We start from the raw sequence: 20,127 nt of genomic DNA, 5'->3' as shown, positions 1-20,127 counted from the left end.
AGATAGCATGCAGAAATTATAAAATTAAAAATATGAAACCGTGATTTATGAAATAAAGAGCAATTATGATCTAAAGGGTACCAAAATTTACAAAAAAAAACTTAATATTTATTTGTTTACTTTATTAAACATTTCTTTCAATGCGCGCATGCGTAAAGCATACATTACGCATAGTCAAAATTAGAAAATATCAACCAGAAAACTATTTGATGTGTATTTGTGATATTTATTATGACGAGGAATTTGATTTAAATCATATCAAAGACTGAGTACAATGAGATGAAATATTACATTTAGTAAGAAATTATAAGCCGAATAAAATAAAAACATCTGCCTTGAAGATAAGGATAGTGCTGACAGATCAACTTCAGTTCATTGCCCGCCGCGACATTCCCCTTCCCCGCAGAGCAGCATGAAATTGATAAACATATTTCAGAATGATTAGAGAATCAAAGGATATGCCTTTATCCATTTTTTGCAGAAATTCCACTTTTTGTTCGATGGACATTGAAACATGCTTTCGCTTTGTAGATCCTTTGGTAGCTCCAGAATCGGAAATTCTTTTTGACATAATCAAAATTTCAAGCTTACGGATATAAAATTGCTCTAACAGTCTGCAAAAAATAATAAGCCAGATCCAATTCGAAAATTAAGGAACAACGCAATCTGCAACATTAACTGAAATAAATAATTAAATAATTTTAGCTTAGCTTATACCGTCTGTTATACATTAAACGCGCATGCGTAAACGTATTATGCGTAAAGATATTATGTGCATGCGTTAATGCATTATGCATTGACACATGCGCAGAAAGTTTGTAACTTTGAGATCCGGATTAAAGACTTTTGACTGCATTTCTATTTTAAGAGATATCTTTTTTTATGTATTTAGAACATTGACATAATTGTCCTAGATATTTAAATCTGAATGTTTTTCTTAAATTTTTTTGGATTCTTTGTTTCAAGAAAATCTTTTTCCCTCATCGCTGATTTATCAAATAGATCAAAATTGGATTCTCTAATTTCTTGCAGAAACTTGGGTAAAAGGCAGTAAACCATCAGTATCATTAATCGTATAAGCAAGTGATTTGTTGTTGAATACCCTTTCATAGTAACATGAAACTGTGATAATTTTGTCATAGTTTGAAAATGCTCTTCCTTATGTCTTTGAAAAGCTTTTTCAGTGTAATTATTATTCCTTTCCATTGCCCAATCCAGGAGGGAGTGAAGGGGTATGAATTTCTTGATTATTTTTTGAATAATTGTTAGACATGCCAACTTTTCTGATTTTGACAGAAGATTCCCAGTTTTTGTTGTATTCCTGATAACCTGATTTTCAATATATTTCTTTTACTTCTTTTGTTCCTAAAATTTCTTACAATTTTTATTAGTTCAGCTGAATATTTCATTAATGGCTAATTATAAAATAAACCTAATTTTTATTACGTATCATGAATTTTTGTTTATCTTTATAAATTTGTTTTTTAATTATTATTTCTTTTTTTTTATTATGGATTTATGTTTGCATAGCATTCAATTTGAATATTTTCTAAGTAAGGGGAAATGATACCATTTTTTCCCTCTGCTTCTGTATTATTAACTACTGTAACTGTAATCAAATATTTCTTAAAATAATTTTTCTTCCTTACTCATACTTTTGCATTGTTTATTCCAGTTTATGTTGGCTTTGAATAATCATAAAATAATAAATACAAATTGCTCTAATTTTTTTAAAAGCTAATGTAGAAATTTTCTTGTACTCAAATGTTGTCTTATTGGAAATATAAAAGAATTGCTTAAAAACAAGTTTTGCTTTATTTACTAATCAAATAAAATATCTGCATTAGATTACAATTTTGAGCTGTTATTAGTTGCATAAGTATATATTTTAAGTGAAAAATATTTTTTAATTAAGCTGAAAAAACTTGGTTATTCTTCAGTTTAGTTTTCTTAATTATATAACAAATGATTGAATTATTCTAGGGTACTATAGCTGACTATACATCATCAACAGCACCTATGATACCTTCTCTTATTGTTCATTGTGTCAATGAAATTGAATCCAGAGGTTTCAAAGAAATTGGTTTATACCGTATATCAGGAAGTGAGCGAGAAGTGAAAGAGCTAAAAAAAAACTTTTTAAGTGGAAAGAGCATTCCAAATATTGTAAGTATAAAATGAAAATGTATAGAGGATGTTAAAACATTTTAGAATGATACTGGTATCATTTAATTAATGTTTAAAATTTTAAATACTTATTTTAAGCATTTGATTTGACGGTATATTTTTTGAACAATTAAGTCTACATTATGCTTCCCGTGATAAGATTTTTTGAAAAATTTCCAGTGGTATTGTTTTCTATTACCCTTTAAATACATTCCAGAGTTCATTAATTGTGATGTTTTTAAGCTTAGAAATGATACTTTTCAGTGAGTCAAAGGAAAAATAGTCTATTGTTGAAATGTCATGGGTATTTGCATTAATATGTGCGAAAAAATTATACAAAAACTGTAACAGTCTTCATTTTATCATGGAATGCAATGAGAGTTTTTGAAGTATGATTGGGACTTGATGTAGTTTTACTGTGAGTGTGATAAAGAAATTGAATTTCGTCTGTAAATATTGGATTTAAAATATCGGGTTTTAATGAAAGTTTCCCACCACCACAAATATCGTCTGCGCAAACAGTTCACGTTGGCATGTTTTGTCAAAGGATTTTTAGCATTTGAAAAAAAGAGACTTGCTTTAGAACACTGTGTCATGAAATTTGTAAAAAAATATCTTTATTATTAAGTACAAGGTGTCTGAAATGGAAATATCATGCTACCAGATTAGAACCATCATTTACTTCCAGTTCTGTTGCAAAAAGTCAACTACAGAGTGTCCCCAAATCATGTGTATAGCTTTAGGTACTAATGTTACAATATCTACATGTAACACTGCGAACATCTGATATCAAAATTTCAAGAACAAGGACTATAACATTCAAGAAGCAGAGCGCTCTAGCCCCCCTACTGATGTTAACAAGGTCCGCCTGCGAGAACTTGTGGAAAAAAATCAATATGCAGCCACTCAAGAGCTTGCTATGTTAGACATTAGTGTCATGTCCATTAGTCATGCTATGCATTGCATAAACTTGACGTACAAATTCAATCACTGGCTGCCACATGAACTGATTCAAGCAGATAAGGGCAGATGTATATGGGCCTACACTAATGTACTGTATCATCACAAGGACAAAGTTCTGGACCGGATCGTGATGAAAAGTGGATTTACTTCAACAAGACAGGCCAATAAAGAAGTTGATCTGGGCCCAGTTAACCCGTCGACAGTATCGCAAATCGTAATTTGACTAACAAAAAAGATCGTGCTTTGTATCTGATGGGATTGCTGTGGTATTATCCACAAAGAGTATCTGGAAAAAGGTAAAATCCTCGAAGTAAGATGTACAGCAAGATGCTACTCTGTGTTGATGCTGCTATCAAGGAAAACTTCGAACTGAGTTCTGGCACAAAAGGTAATGTTCCATCAAGGTAATGCAAGACCACATGTGTCTGCATTATCTTGATGGAACACACTGGACTCTGTATCGACTCAAATAGGATCTTTTGCCACATTCACCATATAACACCGACATCGCTCCTTCGAACTTCTACCTTTTTTCACACTTGCAGCTACATCTTGCTGGTGCTATCTTCCATTCTGCACAGGATGTCCAAAATGAGGTTGATCAGTTTTTGGATTTATGGCCACCAAGTTTCTGGTTCGGAGGCTTTAAAAAACTACGAAGACATTTGGGCATAGATTCATGACATTCATAGACAATCATTGATTTGGATGGTTATTACTACCTGCACTAGAGGTACTGCTTTCATGCTTTTTTTTCTAACATTATTAAGAATGTTTTTTGGCAGAAAACTTTTGTTACAACCAGATATTTTCTTGGTAGTATGTTATTTTTAACAATTTTTTCCAATTTTTCTTATTTTAAATTTTCCATTTCAGGGGAAACCTGCAAAAGTCAAATCTTTTATTGAAACTTTCTTTGCATTTTTGGAACCACTTTTCTACATCTTTTGTCTTGTTGCTTTTTATAAATAGACTTGTTGCAGTTATTTATGTTAATTCATTCTTCATAAAAGATCGCAATGTAAATTCTATTTATTTCCAGCTAAGTTTATATATCGCTTTCTAACATTTACTGCAGTGAGTTGCAAGCCTTGGTAAATATGAAAGACCATTCAATTTTTTTAGCCTTCCAGCACACGCACTTGGCAATTTTACATGAGCACACACACATCATATTTTTTACAACATCCATTATTTTACCGTTTTTGGCACGAAAAACAACAGAAATAAGTGAATATTGATAATAAATTTGTTAAGAAATAAAATATTAATCTTATTATTGCAAAATACAAATGATATCACATTCAAATATAAGTAAATTATTTTTAAGTTCTTATGTTAGTGAGATGGAAATGTAATGATGTATTTCATTATAGAAAATTTTAAATTTTATATTTAATAATTATATTTTAAAATCGAAGCTAATTTTAATATTCATCAAAGACAAGTATAGACAATAAAAAAGGAAAACACCTTGGTTGGAAAAAAAGTAAGTTTAGCATTACTTCAAGGAAATTTACTTCTTACTGGTTACAGAAATGCACTTTAGAGTTTTTATTTATTTCTAAAAAATAGGAATAAAAAAAATAAGGAATGGAAATCGCTATTGTTCTCCTATCCAAAGGTTTTCTTGTCTTCCTGTTCTTCATCAGATAGTTCTTGAAGAATCCAAGCAAAATCAGCTGGTTGCACATATATATATATATATATATATATTTTTACATGAAAACCGATATAAAATTTACAGAGCCAAATGTATTCAAATTAAAATAATACAAGGCAATTAATAACACAAAATGACAAAATATTTGAGAAAAAAATATTTTCCGAATTTTAAATCACGACTACGCACGTGTCGTAACTTATGAAGAAGCTGCCACATAGCACAGAAGCCCAGTTAAAAAAAAAGTCAAATGACTTCCTGTTGGCACATTTCATGATGTGGGAAAGGGTAGAAAGGAGGAATAGAAATGACCTTCAGACGTCTCAGCTTCGATATGCGGAAAATGAGCATTAAAATCTGATTTTGTCGTAAATTTTGCGCATACGCGCATGCTGGAAGTTTAATCTGTAACTGTAATTGTTATTTATTATTCTGCTTATTACTACTGATGTATTGAAGATTTTCTAATGGATTTCTTCACTGATCACTTTTTTTAAAATTTTTTTTATTTTTTATTATTACCAAAAAAACTCCACTTTAGAAATATGAAAAGCTGTGCATCTCACTCTTTTTGTATTCAAATAGGAAAAACTACGAAGACATTTGTCTCTCTTCCCCCTCCCATGTGAAGTAAAGATTGACAATTTTCCCCTTTCCTGTTAATAATGTTGCTTATTTTATGCTACCATGCATTTCACAATTTTTTTTAAGAATGGATACTCTTTAGATAATACGAAAACATATCCTTTCTCTGTTCCATAAATTTTTACAAAAAAGAAATTGTTTTATTTGATTGTAGTTTTTATCTGAATATTTATCACAAAGGCAAATTCTTGGGGAGAGTGGAGAAAGATCTAATTTTAGTTCAAATTTTCATCAATGAATACAAATCGAAATTAAAAAAAAGTGTGCAACTGAGAGTTCATGATTGGCTGCTGTATTATTATAGTGGTGTTCATGAATCATTTCATTGCATCTATTTAATACAATACTCATGCTTCTAAAGAAGTGTCTTTTGGTTATGGGAACAATGAATCAACTTTATAAGCTTTGTGAAAAGTTTGAACACCCATTCATCTACACAACCAATTAAAAAAATCTGAGGTACAATGAATGTTACTCTACTTACAGAGCTAATATAATGTTTTGAAGAAATTGTTAACTTGAAAGGTTGTCTTTTCAGCAGCGTGCATTGGAGTTTTCAAAGGACAGTGTAATGGAATCAAATGTAAGTGTGCAACAGTGTAATTTTCAAAGGAATGCAACATTCCGTATGGATATTTTAGCAGCACAGTCAGCAAACAATATAAGTAATGAATGAGAAGTTACAAGGAATGCAAACATACCTAACACAAATATGTTCTACCTCATGCAAGTGTACAAACTGCATAAACTTTACATGTATAAACCTTACACTGTAGCAAAATTGATTATACCTGTACAAATTGCAATCTTTGCTCAAGCTGAATTTCACAGAGAAAACCTAATTTTTCTTTGCATCGATAGTTAATGTGTTATATAAGCTAGTGACAATAAAAAACATGCAGTGTAGCTATTAAATGTGCCATAAATCATTGAATGGTGTGAATTTATTGAATAGTTTATGCTAGGGTCTTTTTCTTTTGAGAAACAATGTGAAATGAGTGAATCGCAAGTTCGCATTTTAACTGATGAATGTTATCGTAAAATGTTAAAGACTGTGTTGTGGCTTTAAGATAAAAATATTAGAAGAGTATATTTTACTGTGTTTCCAAGATGAAAATTTTAAGTCAGTCATGTTTATGCAAGATGGAATGATTCACATAACATCATCTGTATAGCAGTTTCTGATTAATATGTTTGGTCAGAAACTGTACTTGCAAAAATGCATGGCCCATGCTTAACTTCTATGATTTTTGTTTATGTAAAATTTCTGTTATGAAATGTGTGTTATGTTTATTATATAAAATATTTCGTGTATACCAGAAATTTACCTTGTCTCATCTAATAGATACCATCAACCTTGATGTGCGAGTGGTGGGTACATTGAACATTTTTGCTATTGTAATTCTCTTGTAAATACATAAATGTATGATATTAAATTCTGACATTCTGTTGTGGTGTGATATTAATAGTGTCATCTGTTAGTAAAAGTATTAAATAACCCTTAAACACTTATTATTATGCCCTAAAAAAAGGAGGATTTTCTATTATAATGATTTGTTGATATTTTAAGAAATATTCAAATTTATGGCGTAAAATAAATATATATATTAATAGATTATACGTTCAGAAGAGGTAGAGTTAGTACTACTATATTTAAAAGCTATTTTAAATTTAGAATTTAGGTACAATAAAATTGCAGCAGGAAAAATTTTAAATTAAAATTATTAAAAAAAAAACTATTATTGCTGATTCTATGGGAAAAAAGCTGAGTTTTTAAGAGGTATTAGTCTTTCTTAATAAAATCACTAATAATAGAAGATCTGATCGCAATGCTCTTAAATTAAGAGGAAAAAATAGACAAGAGATAAAAATTACATTGTACTTAAAAAGCTTGTAATATTTTAGTCAAACTGAGTTGTTGGAAAGCTCCTTCCAGAATTAATGAAAAATAAATTAACTTTTAACACAGCTTTTAATTTCTAAATAAAATATTGGATATTAATGCAAAATATTAAATACTGCAAAAAAATTTTTAATCTTTAATAACTTTTTTTCTATATAACAAGTTACTTTTTTGATTTTCTTATTGACTGTTGAAAATTATACTTTAGACTCACCTAATATTTTAGACTGCAGCATATATTTATTCTCTTTGTAGAATCAGGCTGATATCCATGCTGTGTGTGGAACAGTAAAAGAATTTCTTAGATCTTTAAGTGAACCTTTAATACCAAGATCTACATGGCAAACGTTTGTTGAAGCAGCAGGTAGGTTTATTCATTTATTTTATATAATTTAATCATTTTTGTATATAAAATAAAAATTTCACTAATTTATTTTCTTTTTTAAAAACATAGTCTTGAATTTGATCATTTTTCAGAAATAAAGGATGATACTATCAGTTTAAATGCTTTATACAATGCTGTGTGTGATCTGCCTCAGCCAAACAAAGATACGCTTGCATTTCTTGTATTACACTTGCAAAGGTATTTTTTTTTTTTTTTTCTTCCTTCCAATTTTCAGTTTGTTTCCTAAATTACTATTATTATTATTATTTAATTTTAACTTTCTTTTTTCAGAGTTGCAGAAAGCCCTGAATGCAAAATGCCACTGGAGAATATAGCCAAAATTTTTGGCCCCACTATAGTGGGATATTCAACAGCTGAACCTGCAGCTGATTGTAATATGTTAACAGAAACAACATATCAGGTCAAGGTAGTATTTTCTGTAATTATGACTTTCAAATCTTAGACATAAGTATTTCTAGATCGTGAACTATATTTATATATATGTGCATGTATATAAAAATATACTTAATGATCAATTACTGAAACTTTTCACTAACTTTGTTAAAACCTGCTTGTATGCTAAAATTTTGTATTGGAAGAAAATGTGCAGAAACCTATTTTTAGTGGTAGTCAAGTACTGTAACAGAAAATGAAAAATACTGAAAAAATAAAATACTAAATCACTTGAAAATAACTCATTTCAGACTATTATCTTTATACGGGAAAACATTTCCTTACAAAGTTTAAAAATTAAGAATATAATTACTCAACGAAAAGCAGGTATGCTGTAAAAGCGAAACATCCGTTCTGATGAGTGGCTTTCTGTCTTTAAGTGAGCAGCTGGAGGCAACAACCAAGCTTCTGTTATGAGTCATACTGATTATTATTTTATTTCTCAATTTATGCTAGACATAAAATCTGCATAAAACTCTTGGACTGAGAATTGAATGATGAAATGAAGCTTAAAGACTCTATATAAAGCTGTTAGTAAAATTTAATAAAAAGTCGCTAATTTTCTGTAAAGTATAAATGTTTTAAGAAATTTTAAAATTTAATGCTAATAACTTGAAAGAAGAAATTAGAAGTTGATTTTATTCTTAAATTTGTTTTATAATTTAAGTACAGTAGAATTCTAATTATCCAAACCAATTGGGTCCAGACCCCCATATGGATAATAAAAAATTTGGATACTAGGATATTTTCTGAAGGAAGGGTCTGTGTACACTTTAATTACTGTATGTACTTATGTTGAAAATGGGAGAAAAAAAACTGTTTTTAAAGAAAAAGATATTTTAATTAATTTTAAATGAAAAGGCAATACTTTTATGTACATATTATATAGTGTACTGTACAGTACTTACAAGTGCTGAAAATTGTTGCTTGCTGAACATTTTGGTCAAAGTAAGCTGTTTGACTGTCTTCATCTGTTTTTGGGCAGCCATGTCATGCATCCACTTGATAATGAGAAGTTGCATTTGGTCGCACTCGGGCTGATGCTCCATCGAATCCTTATCATTTAAGGTCAAGTCCTAAATTATAAAGGAAAACACGGGGATGCAAGAAACAAGGGGGACTGTGTGCATCAGAGTTAGGGGAAAATGTGGAGGCTGTTTAAATGTCTTATTTCTGTGCATTCAGTTTTATAGACAGAAAAATGTAGAGAAACTGAATGCAGTATGAGACTGTGTTTCATCATCCCAATAATGTTTGCACTATGCCTACACTAGCTTCTCAGAGGGAAAAACAATAGCACACATTAACAGAATCATTATTTTGCCAATTGCAGTACGTTTCTTATTTTTTTTCTTAAATTCTGAAAGCGATTCATACAGTCGGAGTTCGGATAATTGGAGTTGTACTGTATTAAATTAGGTTTCATAATAATGCATCTCACTCGCAGATTTGTTTTTTATTCTTACAAATTACAAAAATGATATTAAAAAACTGAAGTTTGGGTGTAGATAATTGCTTTAGTTTATTCAGTTATCATTTGCTGATAGGTACTCAATTTTTCATTGATGGTCCTTAAAAGTACTTAATTTCCACATGCAGAAATGTTTACGAACCCTGTTATAATTATGTAGTTATTAAGATTTTATTAATTCATGTCTTTGTATGAACTAATATGTCATTGGTAAACATCAAATGCTACTCACGGGGTTCGTACGGTCCTTAAAAGTCCTTAAATTTTTCAAAACCGATTTTGGGTCCTTAAAAGTCCTTAATTTTGGTCAAAATGAATAAACAGTCCTTAATTTTGCTCATTTGACATTTCTTATCATTTCTAATGATTGCCATTGTAAGTGTGAAAAGCGATTTCTCATGAATATGGAATTAAAATTACACGGCTCTTAACCAATCTGTTGGCGGATTTGAGTTGCAAACAATAAAAAAACAATTAGCTACCCTAGGACGAAAGCATCGGGTGTCTGGTTGGCTATTCACCCAATCTTTCGAAACAAGTGTTATCGATAAATTTATGCAGATTGTGATGAAAGCATGAAGCCAGAAGTTCTTCAAGAAGCGAAAGTAATGATAAAGGTGCTCGAGGAAAAAAAAGGGGGGGGGTTCAGAAAATATTTGCCAAAATTAGAACAATCCCAACCTGGAAGGCCACAACCCCTCCGATGCCAATAGGAACGAGATGCCTGGAAATTGCATTTTCAATCAACTGTGGCTTCATCAAGCCGACTACAAAGACTGGATATTGATGGATGACAATCCTTATAAAGCTAAATGTGGTCTTTGTCTGAAACAAATTGAAATTTCTAGAATAGGAAGATCAGTGCTGAAAATTCACGTGGAAGCTAAGTTTCGTTTTATCATTTCAATCTGTTTTTACACGGTTTTGCTTACCTTAATTTCTGTGTTTGTTTGAATTAAGCCATAAATTAATTTTTGATCACCTTCTACGGAGTTTATTCTCTTTTGCGTATATATGTAAGAGATATCGGAATTATGAGTTTATTTCTGCAGAGGGTCTGTTATCGATTTCGCGGAAAATCTGTTGGCTCCATTTCGATTTTAGGTCGCCAAGGGCAAATTCGGTAACGCTAGCCAAATAAAAGTGAAGTTCGGAAATACGTTTTGAAGCTTCAATAGACAATTAAGTATTTGGTTTAATCCTATGCACAAGGTATCCGTTGCATAAGAGATTTGGCGACTTTATGATTAGCAGTAAAACGGGACATATACGATGAGTAGTTAAACGGGTCATTTTGGTGTTGGCGATAATTTTCAAAATTGCGCCAAGGCTGCACCGTACTAGAATTTTACCAAGTATTTTTATAAAAGGAATACTGCTTTCAGAGAATGTTATTGAATTTTAATATCACATCAGTTATCCAAATAGTTGGTCGATATAAAATTTCATTGTGATAATGATTGAAATTATCTTTTGTTATTAAGCTAATTTCACCTATTTATAACTAGAAATTAAAATAAAAGCTAAATCCTGAATAAAAAGTCAGTGTTGAAATGATAAGGAAAAAATAAAAGAAACGGAAGATTAATAAATTAAAAGGAAATGACGAATAAGCGGAACGGTTGCTACACGGAGAAAACGTGTTCATGGTATTGCCAATATAGCATTCTTATGGCAATTTTAGTGATGTAACGGAATCTCTGCAAGAATGCTTGCCTAGAATATTTCGTGATGTCGCAATTTTTTATCGATATAGTACATTTTTTAAGTGTTATAATATAATGCGTAAGAAAAATTCATACATTTTTGTTTAACAATAAAACCAATTATTGCAGAATTTTTATCTTTGCTCCACCATCTGATAGATAAAGAAATAATGTTTTAATTAAAATTTTCTGCTGTGAAGTTCTGCTTTTACCGATGGTTGCAAAATGTCCCAGCAGTTGAAAGAGCCATTAAAATATGGGATGACTTGCTACTATATGTTAAAAAAGTTGAAATGGGGCAGTTTAAATAAAATTCATTGAAATCCTTCTCAAATATTTTGGAGGCAACTAAGGATAAAACATTTCTTATAAAATTAAATTTTTTCTCTCTCTGTCAAAAATATTATTTTGAATATTATCAAAGCGATAAACCACTTATTCCCTTTTTTGCTGAAGATATCTTAAAACTTGTAAATGATTGCTTTTAGCACTTTAAAATGCTGAAACTAGAATATTCAAAAATAACTAAAGCAGAAAATCTTTATAAATTTAATTTTAATGATCCAAATTGTTATAATTATAAAAGTAAAGTTTATTTGGGATTCATTGCTGAGCAGTTAATGAATGATAAATGCCGCAAGAAGGACATTTTACAAGCTGCAAGTTTTGCATTGAAACAAGAAGGTCAACAATGTGTCTTAACGATGGTACAACACTTAATGGCTTAATGGTCCAATAAATTATTCTCTTATTCGAAATGCATCTTGTATAGACCCACAGTTGATGGCTTAAAGTCCAGAAAAAGCCCAGAACAAAATGAAAATAGTTCTAACCGTATTAACGCGGAATAAACATGTTTTACAAGATAATTGTGATGAAATTCTGCTGCAGTTTGGAGAGATTCTTGACAAAGTAGTTAAGACAAATTTACATGAATTTTCTACTTTTGATTCTCAAAATTTTTTTCTTGACACATTTCTCACTTCTTATTTTCATGATTTTCACTATTCTAAAGTATGGAAAATAGTGAAAATGATTCTTATCTTGTCACATGGACAGGCCTCTGTGGAAAAGGGCTTCTCTGTAAATAAAGCAGTTGAAATTGAAAATTTAAGTGACTCATCATACATTTCTCAATGCACAGTATTTGATTAAATAAAATTTTCTGGAGGTATTCTTAATATCGAAATTAATAAAGAAATGAGATCAGCAGCAGCTTCGATAGATACTTTAAGCAGATGAAGCCGAGACCAGCAGAAACATTGATTTGTTTATCAAAGCAAATGAACTTAGAAGAATAGTTAAAGAAAAGGAAATAGACATAAATAAATTAGATGTTAAAATATCTGAAAAAAATTCAGATTTTAAAAAAGCATAAATGTTTTGTATCTTTTATTGCATAGTTTATTATTCCAGTATCTTTCAAAAAACCAAAGAAATAAATCGTATGTTTACAAATCTGTTATTTTAATCTGCAAAATATTCTTACATTGCAATTATAAGAGTAGTTGACTGTGTTTAAATAAATATCAAATAAGTTGAATAATAATCATGTAAATCTCTAAAATATCTGTGGCTGTTATTAGTGTGAAAAACACTTATACAGTCAAAAGTCGTTAATTCGGACACCCATAATTCGGAATGATCTATAATCCGGACCTCAAAGCTAAAAATTTTCTGCGCATGCTCCGCGTTGACACATGCGCATAGGCGTTTACGCGTGCGCGTAAGACCTCTTACGACTGCGCATTTGCATGTGCGCAAGCGCAGAATACGTTTTCACGTGCGCATTTTATGTATAACGGACGGTGTAAGCTAAAATTATATAATTATCCATTTCAGTTAATGTTGATGATTGCGTTGTTCCTTAATTTTCGAATTGGATCCGGCTTATTATTTTTTGCAGACTGTAAGAGCAATACTAAAAAAGTAAACTTGAACTTTTGATTATGTCAAATAGAATTTTTGATTCTGGAGCTCCCAAAGGATCGTACAAAACGAAAGTATGTTTCGATGTCCATCAAACAAAAAGTGGAATTGCTGCAAAAAATGGATAAAGACATGAAGAATGTGACAGAGAGGTTAGTGAAAACGAAAAAATTTCGATTGACAAGTTAGTCGGTATTCTCGGCACAGCAATTAACGGGACTTCAACAGCGGAACTTTGTAAGTGAACAAAAAATTATGTCTGTTTATAGAATTAAAGAGAAAGTATTATCACATAAAATGAAACAACTTACATTGAAAGAAATGTTTAATAAAGTAAACAAATAAATATTAAGCTTTTTTTTTTGTAAATTTTGATACCCTTTAGATCATAATTGTTCCTTATTTCATAAATTACGGTTTCATATTTTTAATTTTAGAATTTCTGCATGCCATCCTACGCGATTTAAACTGATGATCGATAATCCGGAATCGCCGAAGTCCCGATGATTCCGGATTAACGACTTTTGACTGTACATGTTTTTCAAGAAATTATGTTCTTAATTTAATGTTATCTACTTCATAACTTGTAGGGAGTTAGTTTAATTTTCAAAATTGTTTTATGTTAAGTATTAAATTGAATTTAATAATAGTAAATAATACATACTTCTGTTAGTTTCTTAAATAAATAACTGCTTTTTTTTTTTTTTTTCCCCCTTGATAGGTCCTTAATTTTTTCTTTGATGGTCCTTAAAAGTCCTTAATTTTCATGTAAGGAAATGTTACGAACCCTGTACTGAGATTTTATGCAAAGTACTTTATGCTTAGAATTTAAATATGCATTTAATCTTCATTGTGCTCCCCCTCAGGTAATGCACCGTCTTTTGATAATACCAGCTGATTCATGGCGAAATTTGTTGAATGTAGATCAAGATGTTTTTACTCCTACCCCAAAGTCACCAGAGCCCATTCCAGGTGATATAGCTTTATACTTTTCAATTAAAATTTAGAAATGTATTATTGTTTAATAGCAAACCATATAGCCACAAATTCTTCCATTCCCCCCCCCCCAATTTTTCTTTGCATTTTCTAGTAGATCACCAAATCTCCGGGTTTATAATTTTTAGCCTTTTTATTAAGGCTAAAAATAATTAAATAATTTTATTAAAGCTTACAATCCATAAACGAAATGAATTTAATTAATGAAACTTGAATTGTGCAAATTTCATCTAAATATGTTCTATATAAAGCTTATTTATATATTTTATCCTATATGTATACAATATTAATTTATATATACACTAAACTGAAAAGTTTTCCATGACTTTGATAACTGTCCGTTATTAAAAAGAATTCTATTTCCTGAGAAGACTTGTTATAAGCAATCCCCTTGTATATTTTAAAAGATTTTAATGTTCACTTCCAAGACACTAAAAATTTGAATGTGCTTGCATGGCTCATAGAACAGCTGAACTGCAATATATCTGATCGTGATGTTATGATTCAAGAATTGATTGCACTGAAAGAAGATGTTCAATCAAATTATTCAGAACACACCGGTATGCTAAGTTTTAAAATTTAAAAATCATTGAAGAGAAATAATTCAGAATAAAAGAAGATACTAATAACCAACATTATTGATTTCACCCTCTTCTTATGTAGTGAAAGCAGGCTTTAGTTAAATGAATAATTAATTACTGAAAGCAAAAAACAGGTTGAATATTTTTCAGTAAAGTAATTTAAGAATTAAATTAAGGAATATTATGCCAATTATTTAAAAAAAAACGCTTTAATACATCCACAACCACCATATTAATCATAATCCAGTGCAGTTGAAATTTGTGATTTTTGTTTATATTGGCAAAATTGACAATAATAATACATAAAAAAAAGAATTTTCTTTCAAAACTTTTACTTAAATTCTTAATCTTTTTGTTATTTGTATGCAACTGTTTGTTTTATGAGTATGTTGCATATATTATAGAGAAAAATGTACAATTTTTTATTTGTTTTAATTTACTGTACATATTGAACTAGTGAAATTTAACTTGCAGCATTATATATAAAATAAAATTTCATTTTAATGAATGAAGTTGTTTTAATAATTGTATAATGAAATTAACATGAAGTAAAGTAAGTAGTATGCTGATGTATGAGGATTTTGTTTACTCCAAATAATGTTATAAATCACATGAATAAATAAACTTAATTCTTTTGCATTAGAAATTTCTGTAACTTTGAACGAAGTAGCTTAATTTTTTTTATTTATGAGATTACGAAATTCATGAATATTTTTTGCAAATCACTGAAGTATATTTACAGTTTTATAATGTTTAAAGCATGATATTATAAAACTTCTTTAGAAATATCTTTACTGCTTTTTAACTACCTCTAAATTAAAATAATTATGAAATTCCATAAAAAAAGTTTATGAATTTTGTTTTTTCCATCTATATTAAAAAATTTCATGGAAAAAAATATTACCATGCATTTTTTGTCACATGGCTTTTAAAAATCATCAGTGTTTAATTTTAGTTTATGGCATTTAATTTTATTGCTTAGTATTTTGAATATGTGAATTGGTAAATAAGATTTTAAAAATTTGCAGCACCATCCATAGTAGTAAGAGGAGGCAGGCTTGGTCCTATTTACTATCCATCTAGTCAAAATTCCAGAAATGTCCAAGTTGGAAGAACACCTCTTACACCAAGGTAATTCATATTTTTAACAGTTAATAAATACCCAATTTATTTTAGGTTATTTATTGTTAATATGGCTATAAATTCATTTTCCTTCATTAATAAAAAACTTATTAACTTTATTTACTCATCCTTTAATTCATTGACTATTAGAATAAAAATTAATTATGATAAGGAATGAATTATTTTGTAAAGTTGTGTTGAATTATTTTGTTAGTTCTTGTTGAATTGATTATGGCATAGCCTGTAAGAACTGTCTCTTAAGAAGAAGAATCATTAACAATGGCTGTTTCGATCAAAATTGAATTATATTCATGTTATATTCGGATAAAACCATGAAAATGCTAGTGCAGCTAGCTGGTTTGCTAGGATTTGAACATGGGTCACTGATAGGCTAAAAGCAGCATTTCCCTAAGCTTAGAACATTGCTGATGTTGACTTACAACCACAGGGCAAGAATTAAAATAAAGCAAGAAAAAATGATATAACATCTCAAAAAGACAAAATTGGCCTTCTTACCTTGCTCTTAAAATTATTTAAAATGGCTTTAGCCTTTTGCTATACATGTTGCTTGCACATTTAAAATGCCAGAACCAAAGCTGAATTTAGAATTTTGTTAATTCCAATGTTACTTTAAATTTTGCTTTATATTTTATATTAGCTTAAATTCTATAAGTAGTTTTGGCTTTTCTGTAAAGCACAAGCTATGCATCTGTATTAAGTTACAGTAAAAAAAAAGGTTTAATTTAAATCTTCTTCTGAGTTATATTTGTTTTACCAAGATTGGGTGATAATTCACTTGACAATCTACAAACAGAATCTGAATCTGTGTTAGAAGTCAGGTTTCCATATAAAGGGATGAAAAAGAATGACATTTATATCTGAAATTAATATGTTTATTGCAATGTGGTGTACATACCTGGAAAGAATAACTCAAAAGATTTTAGTAAACTTCTGTGTGACTGCCATTTGCAGCTTGGTCTGTGTTTAAACATTACGCTGTTTCATCCCATATCTTCAAAAGCATTACTAGTGTGACCTAGTCCTATTGCTTCCATACTCTGGGCACACAAATCTTTTTTAGGAAAGTCAAATAAACTGCAGTCCAGTCTTTTTGATAAATAAACTTTAATTCTTGTTTCCAGCTGTATACAGTTCAATAAACATTGATTTCAGCTATATCTATATTGTTTTTTTAATGATTTCTTTCCTAGACATCCTGTATTTTTTAGTGAACTGTTATATTTTAGATTTTTAAAAGTTAAAGCTGAATTATATTAGCTTTTGTCTGAACTTACAGTATATCTAGTAATAAAAGTAATGTATGATATCCCTCCCCCTGAAAAATAAATTTTTACTCTTTGACATATTTATATGGAAATAAATTCAAAACTAATAAAAATCATATATATTCATATTTGAAGGAATACAAGACATGGTTCCAGTTCCAAATCTGGGAAAAGGCAGTTTTTTTCATCTCCTTTACTTAAATAACTTCTGTGGAATTAACATAGATTGTTAGACAACTGATGTGTACTGAAGGTGCATGAAGTTTATCATTTCCATGGGTTTTGTAAAAAAATGATTGTATATCTATTATTTTTACATATATATTTTTACATACATATATGCCTCAATATTAATGGTCCAAAAGTATTTTATCTAAGCTCGCAAAAAAAATTGTATTTTTTAACAAATGTAATTTTTAAATAAAAGCTTATTGTATATGTGTATATTTATTTCAAATTCATGAACTCGACTCAATTTAATGCATATTAAAAATTCTCTTATAGATTTCTTTTCTGTTATTATGACTTTTATTAAATTTTGGTATTGTTTAAATAAATAAAAGTCTTATATATATATAAACCTCTAAAACAGTATCATTCACATGCATATACATACATATACAGGAAACAATAGATATTATATCTGTAAAGGTGAATTTTTCTTTTATGGTATAATTCTTAAGCCATCTGCTTTATATACTGTTCATAGTTTCACTAAATAAAGTGATTTAGGAAAATGCTTCTGTGAAGCATTTGAAACTATTATATACAGAATAAGGCACAAAAATTCTTATTTTGCTACTAAAACATGGTATAATTAAACCCAAGACTTGAATCATATCTGATATCAAAATACATCTGTATTATGCAGCTGAGCATAAAAACTTGAATCTCAGTTTTATTGTTGATTGTTTAGTTTTTTTAATTGCAAATGTAATTTTTAAAGTTTGCAAAAGGTGTATAAGGTATTTCTCCCGCCTTCTTAGCATGCCTTTGTAGTGTAGTGGTCTTCACACTGGGTGCATATTCCAAAGGTCCATGGTTCGATTCCCGGCGAGGGCATTATTCATTTTTCATCTTTCCTGCTTCCAAAAATACCTAATTCTACAGGTGTTTACAAAGAGAGCACGTGATGATTCATAGATTCATAGTTTCTGTACAATTTCAGTGAATATATTTACAAATACCTATAAATGAGTAAGAAGATCATGACAAAATTCTAAATAATATTCATAAATTTCTTCATTTGTTTTAATCTATGGTAATATCCTTGATAAAGCATAAGCATTGTAAATGGGAAATTTTCATTTTGAATGCAGCTCCATCAATATTATTTTGAAAGGAAATTATGCCTGAAAAATATTTTGAACTGAATATTGTGAAAAATTATCTAATATAATAATTTTAAAGAGTTTATTTGTTTTGTATTCACTAAACAATTCATGCAGACTTAAAAATTAAGACTGCATTACGCTGTATGCTAACTCTTGAAATCAATGTTTTCGTGTTTGATGCACTAATGATTTAAATCATGACAGATCAGGGACTGTAAAAAAACTTCAAAGTGATTAATGGCTTTTTAATACAGAAGTTTGATTTATAGTATTGGGCAGTGTGTCTTAAATTGGTAGCAAAGCAAAATGTTGGGTTGCAAAAATTTTATTCAGATACACGAATTTTAAGAAGCATTAGTTGCAGTCTCTTAATTATTTTTAATTTAATGTATTACTTTTTTTGTACAGCACAATTATAAAACAATACTGGCCAAGTTGAACTGTAAATTAAATTTGCATGCTTTACATTACATAAATTTACATCACATAAATAACACTAAGGGCATTGTAATAATGGTCTTATTACAGTTTTAGCATATACTATTTCAAAATTTATGTATGCCCCAAACAATCTGTACGTAATGTCCTGCACTGCACAGGCATGCCGAGAATAAGGTTGGAGTGCAGGCATAACGCTTTTCCAGTGTACAATTATAAAACATAATACTGGCCAAGTTGAACTGTAAATTAAATTTACATACTGAAAAATACCACTAAGGTCATTGCAATAATGGTCTTATTACAGTTTTAGCATACACTATTTCAAAATTTATGTATGCCCCAAACATTCTGTACATAATGTCCTGCACCACACAGGCATGGCGAGAATAAGGTTGGAGTGCAGGCATAACGCTTTTCCAGTATAGTTATTTCCTTATAATATGGCTCCATATTATATATGTTATATCTTATAATATGGTTAGTTTCATATAAGTTATCAGAATTAAAGTATTCTCTAAATGCACTGTGCGTAATGTGCTGCACCACACAAGCATGCTAACAATAAGTTTTGGGCTGCTGTGACTAGTGTAGTGATAACACTTTTCCAGTATAGTTCAGTCGTTCTGTTTCATCACAATAAGTGTGTGCATTAAAAAAAATACAATATTTTATTTTACTGGTTACTCAATTAAGCTTAGTATTTATTTGAATAATTATTATGATTTATTTTATTTATGTGTGAGGATTTTTTTTTTTTTTTTTTAAATCCATGAATAAAGACTGAACTTGAGTAACAGCTAATGATGCAGATGGCAATGCCACAAAGCCTCTTCAAGTAGGATTTATTAATCAGAAAGAGGCACTAGAGATATAAAACAGAAAAATATAATGACGCATTTCTCAGATTTGGCTTAATTTTGAACAACTGTGATGGTAATGAACAATTTTTTGTCTAATTTACAATAACATTTTAGCTATGGAGAGAGGGAAACCACCAATATTAAAAACCCATATTGAAACTAAGCTTCTTTCCTACATCAGTCAACTAAATGACTATTTCAAACGACTGATAAAATCTACATA

At 29.6% G+C, this 20,127-nt stretch overlaps 1 protein-coding gene across 4 annotated transcripts in view; it reads left to right on the top strand.

Moving 5' to 3' along the window:
* LOC118197964 (rac GTPase-activating protein 1-like) overlaps window positions 1-17,713 on the top strand; it is a 61,118-nt gene extending 43,405 nt beyond the window's left edge. For all 4 annotated transcript variants that reach the window (XM_035369537.2, XM_035369536.2, XM_035369535.2 and 1 more), the window contains 7 exons: window positions 1,984-2,166; window positions 7,596-7,704; window positions 7,818-7,923; window positions 8,017-8,152; window positions 14,151-14,256; window positions 15,890-15,992; window positions 17,405-17,713. In XM_035369537.2, the coding sequence (XP_035225428.1) occupies window positions 1,984-2,166; window positions 7,596-7,704; window positions 7,818-7,923; window positions 8,017-8,152; window positions 14,151-14,256; window positions 15,890-15,992; window positions 17,405-17,474 (813 nt within the window). In that variant the 3' untranslated portion in view covers window positions 17,475-17,713. The remainder of the gene's footprint in view (window positions 1-1,983; window positions 2,167-7,595; window positions 7,705-7,817; window positions 7,924-8,016; window positions 8,153-14,150; window positions 14,257-15,889; window positions 15,993-17,404) is intronic.
* The last annotated feature ends 2,414 nt before the right edge of the window (window positions 17,714-20,127 follow it).

This window comes from Stegodyphus dumicola, chromosome 12 (genome assembly GCF_044657685.1).
Source record: "Stegodyphus dumicola isolate Sdum_Otavi_A_Nest chromosome 12, ASM4465768v1".
NCBI lineage: Eukaryota > Metazoa > Arthropoda > Arachnida > Araneae > Eresidae > Stegodyphus > Stegodyphus dumicola.
The sequence above is the reverse complement of the archived record's forward strand: the minus strand, read 5'-3'. Positions and strand labels throughout refer to the sequence as shown.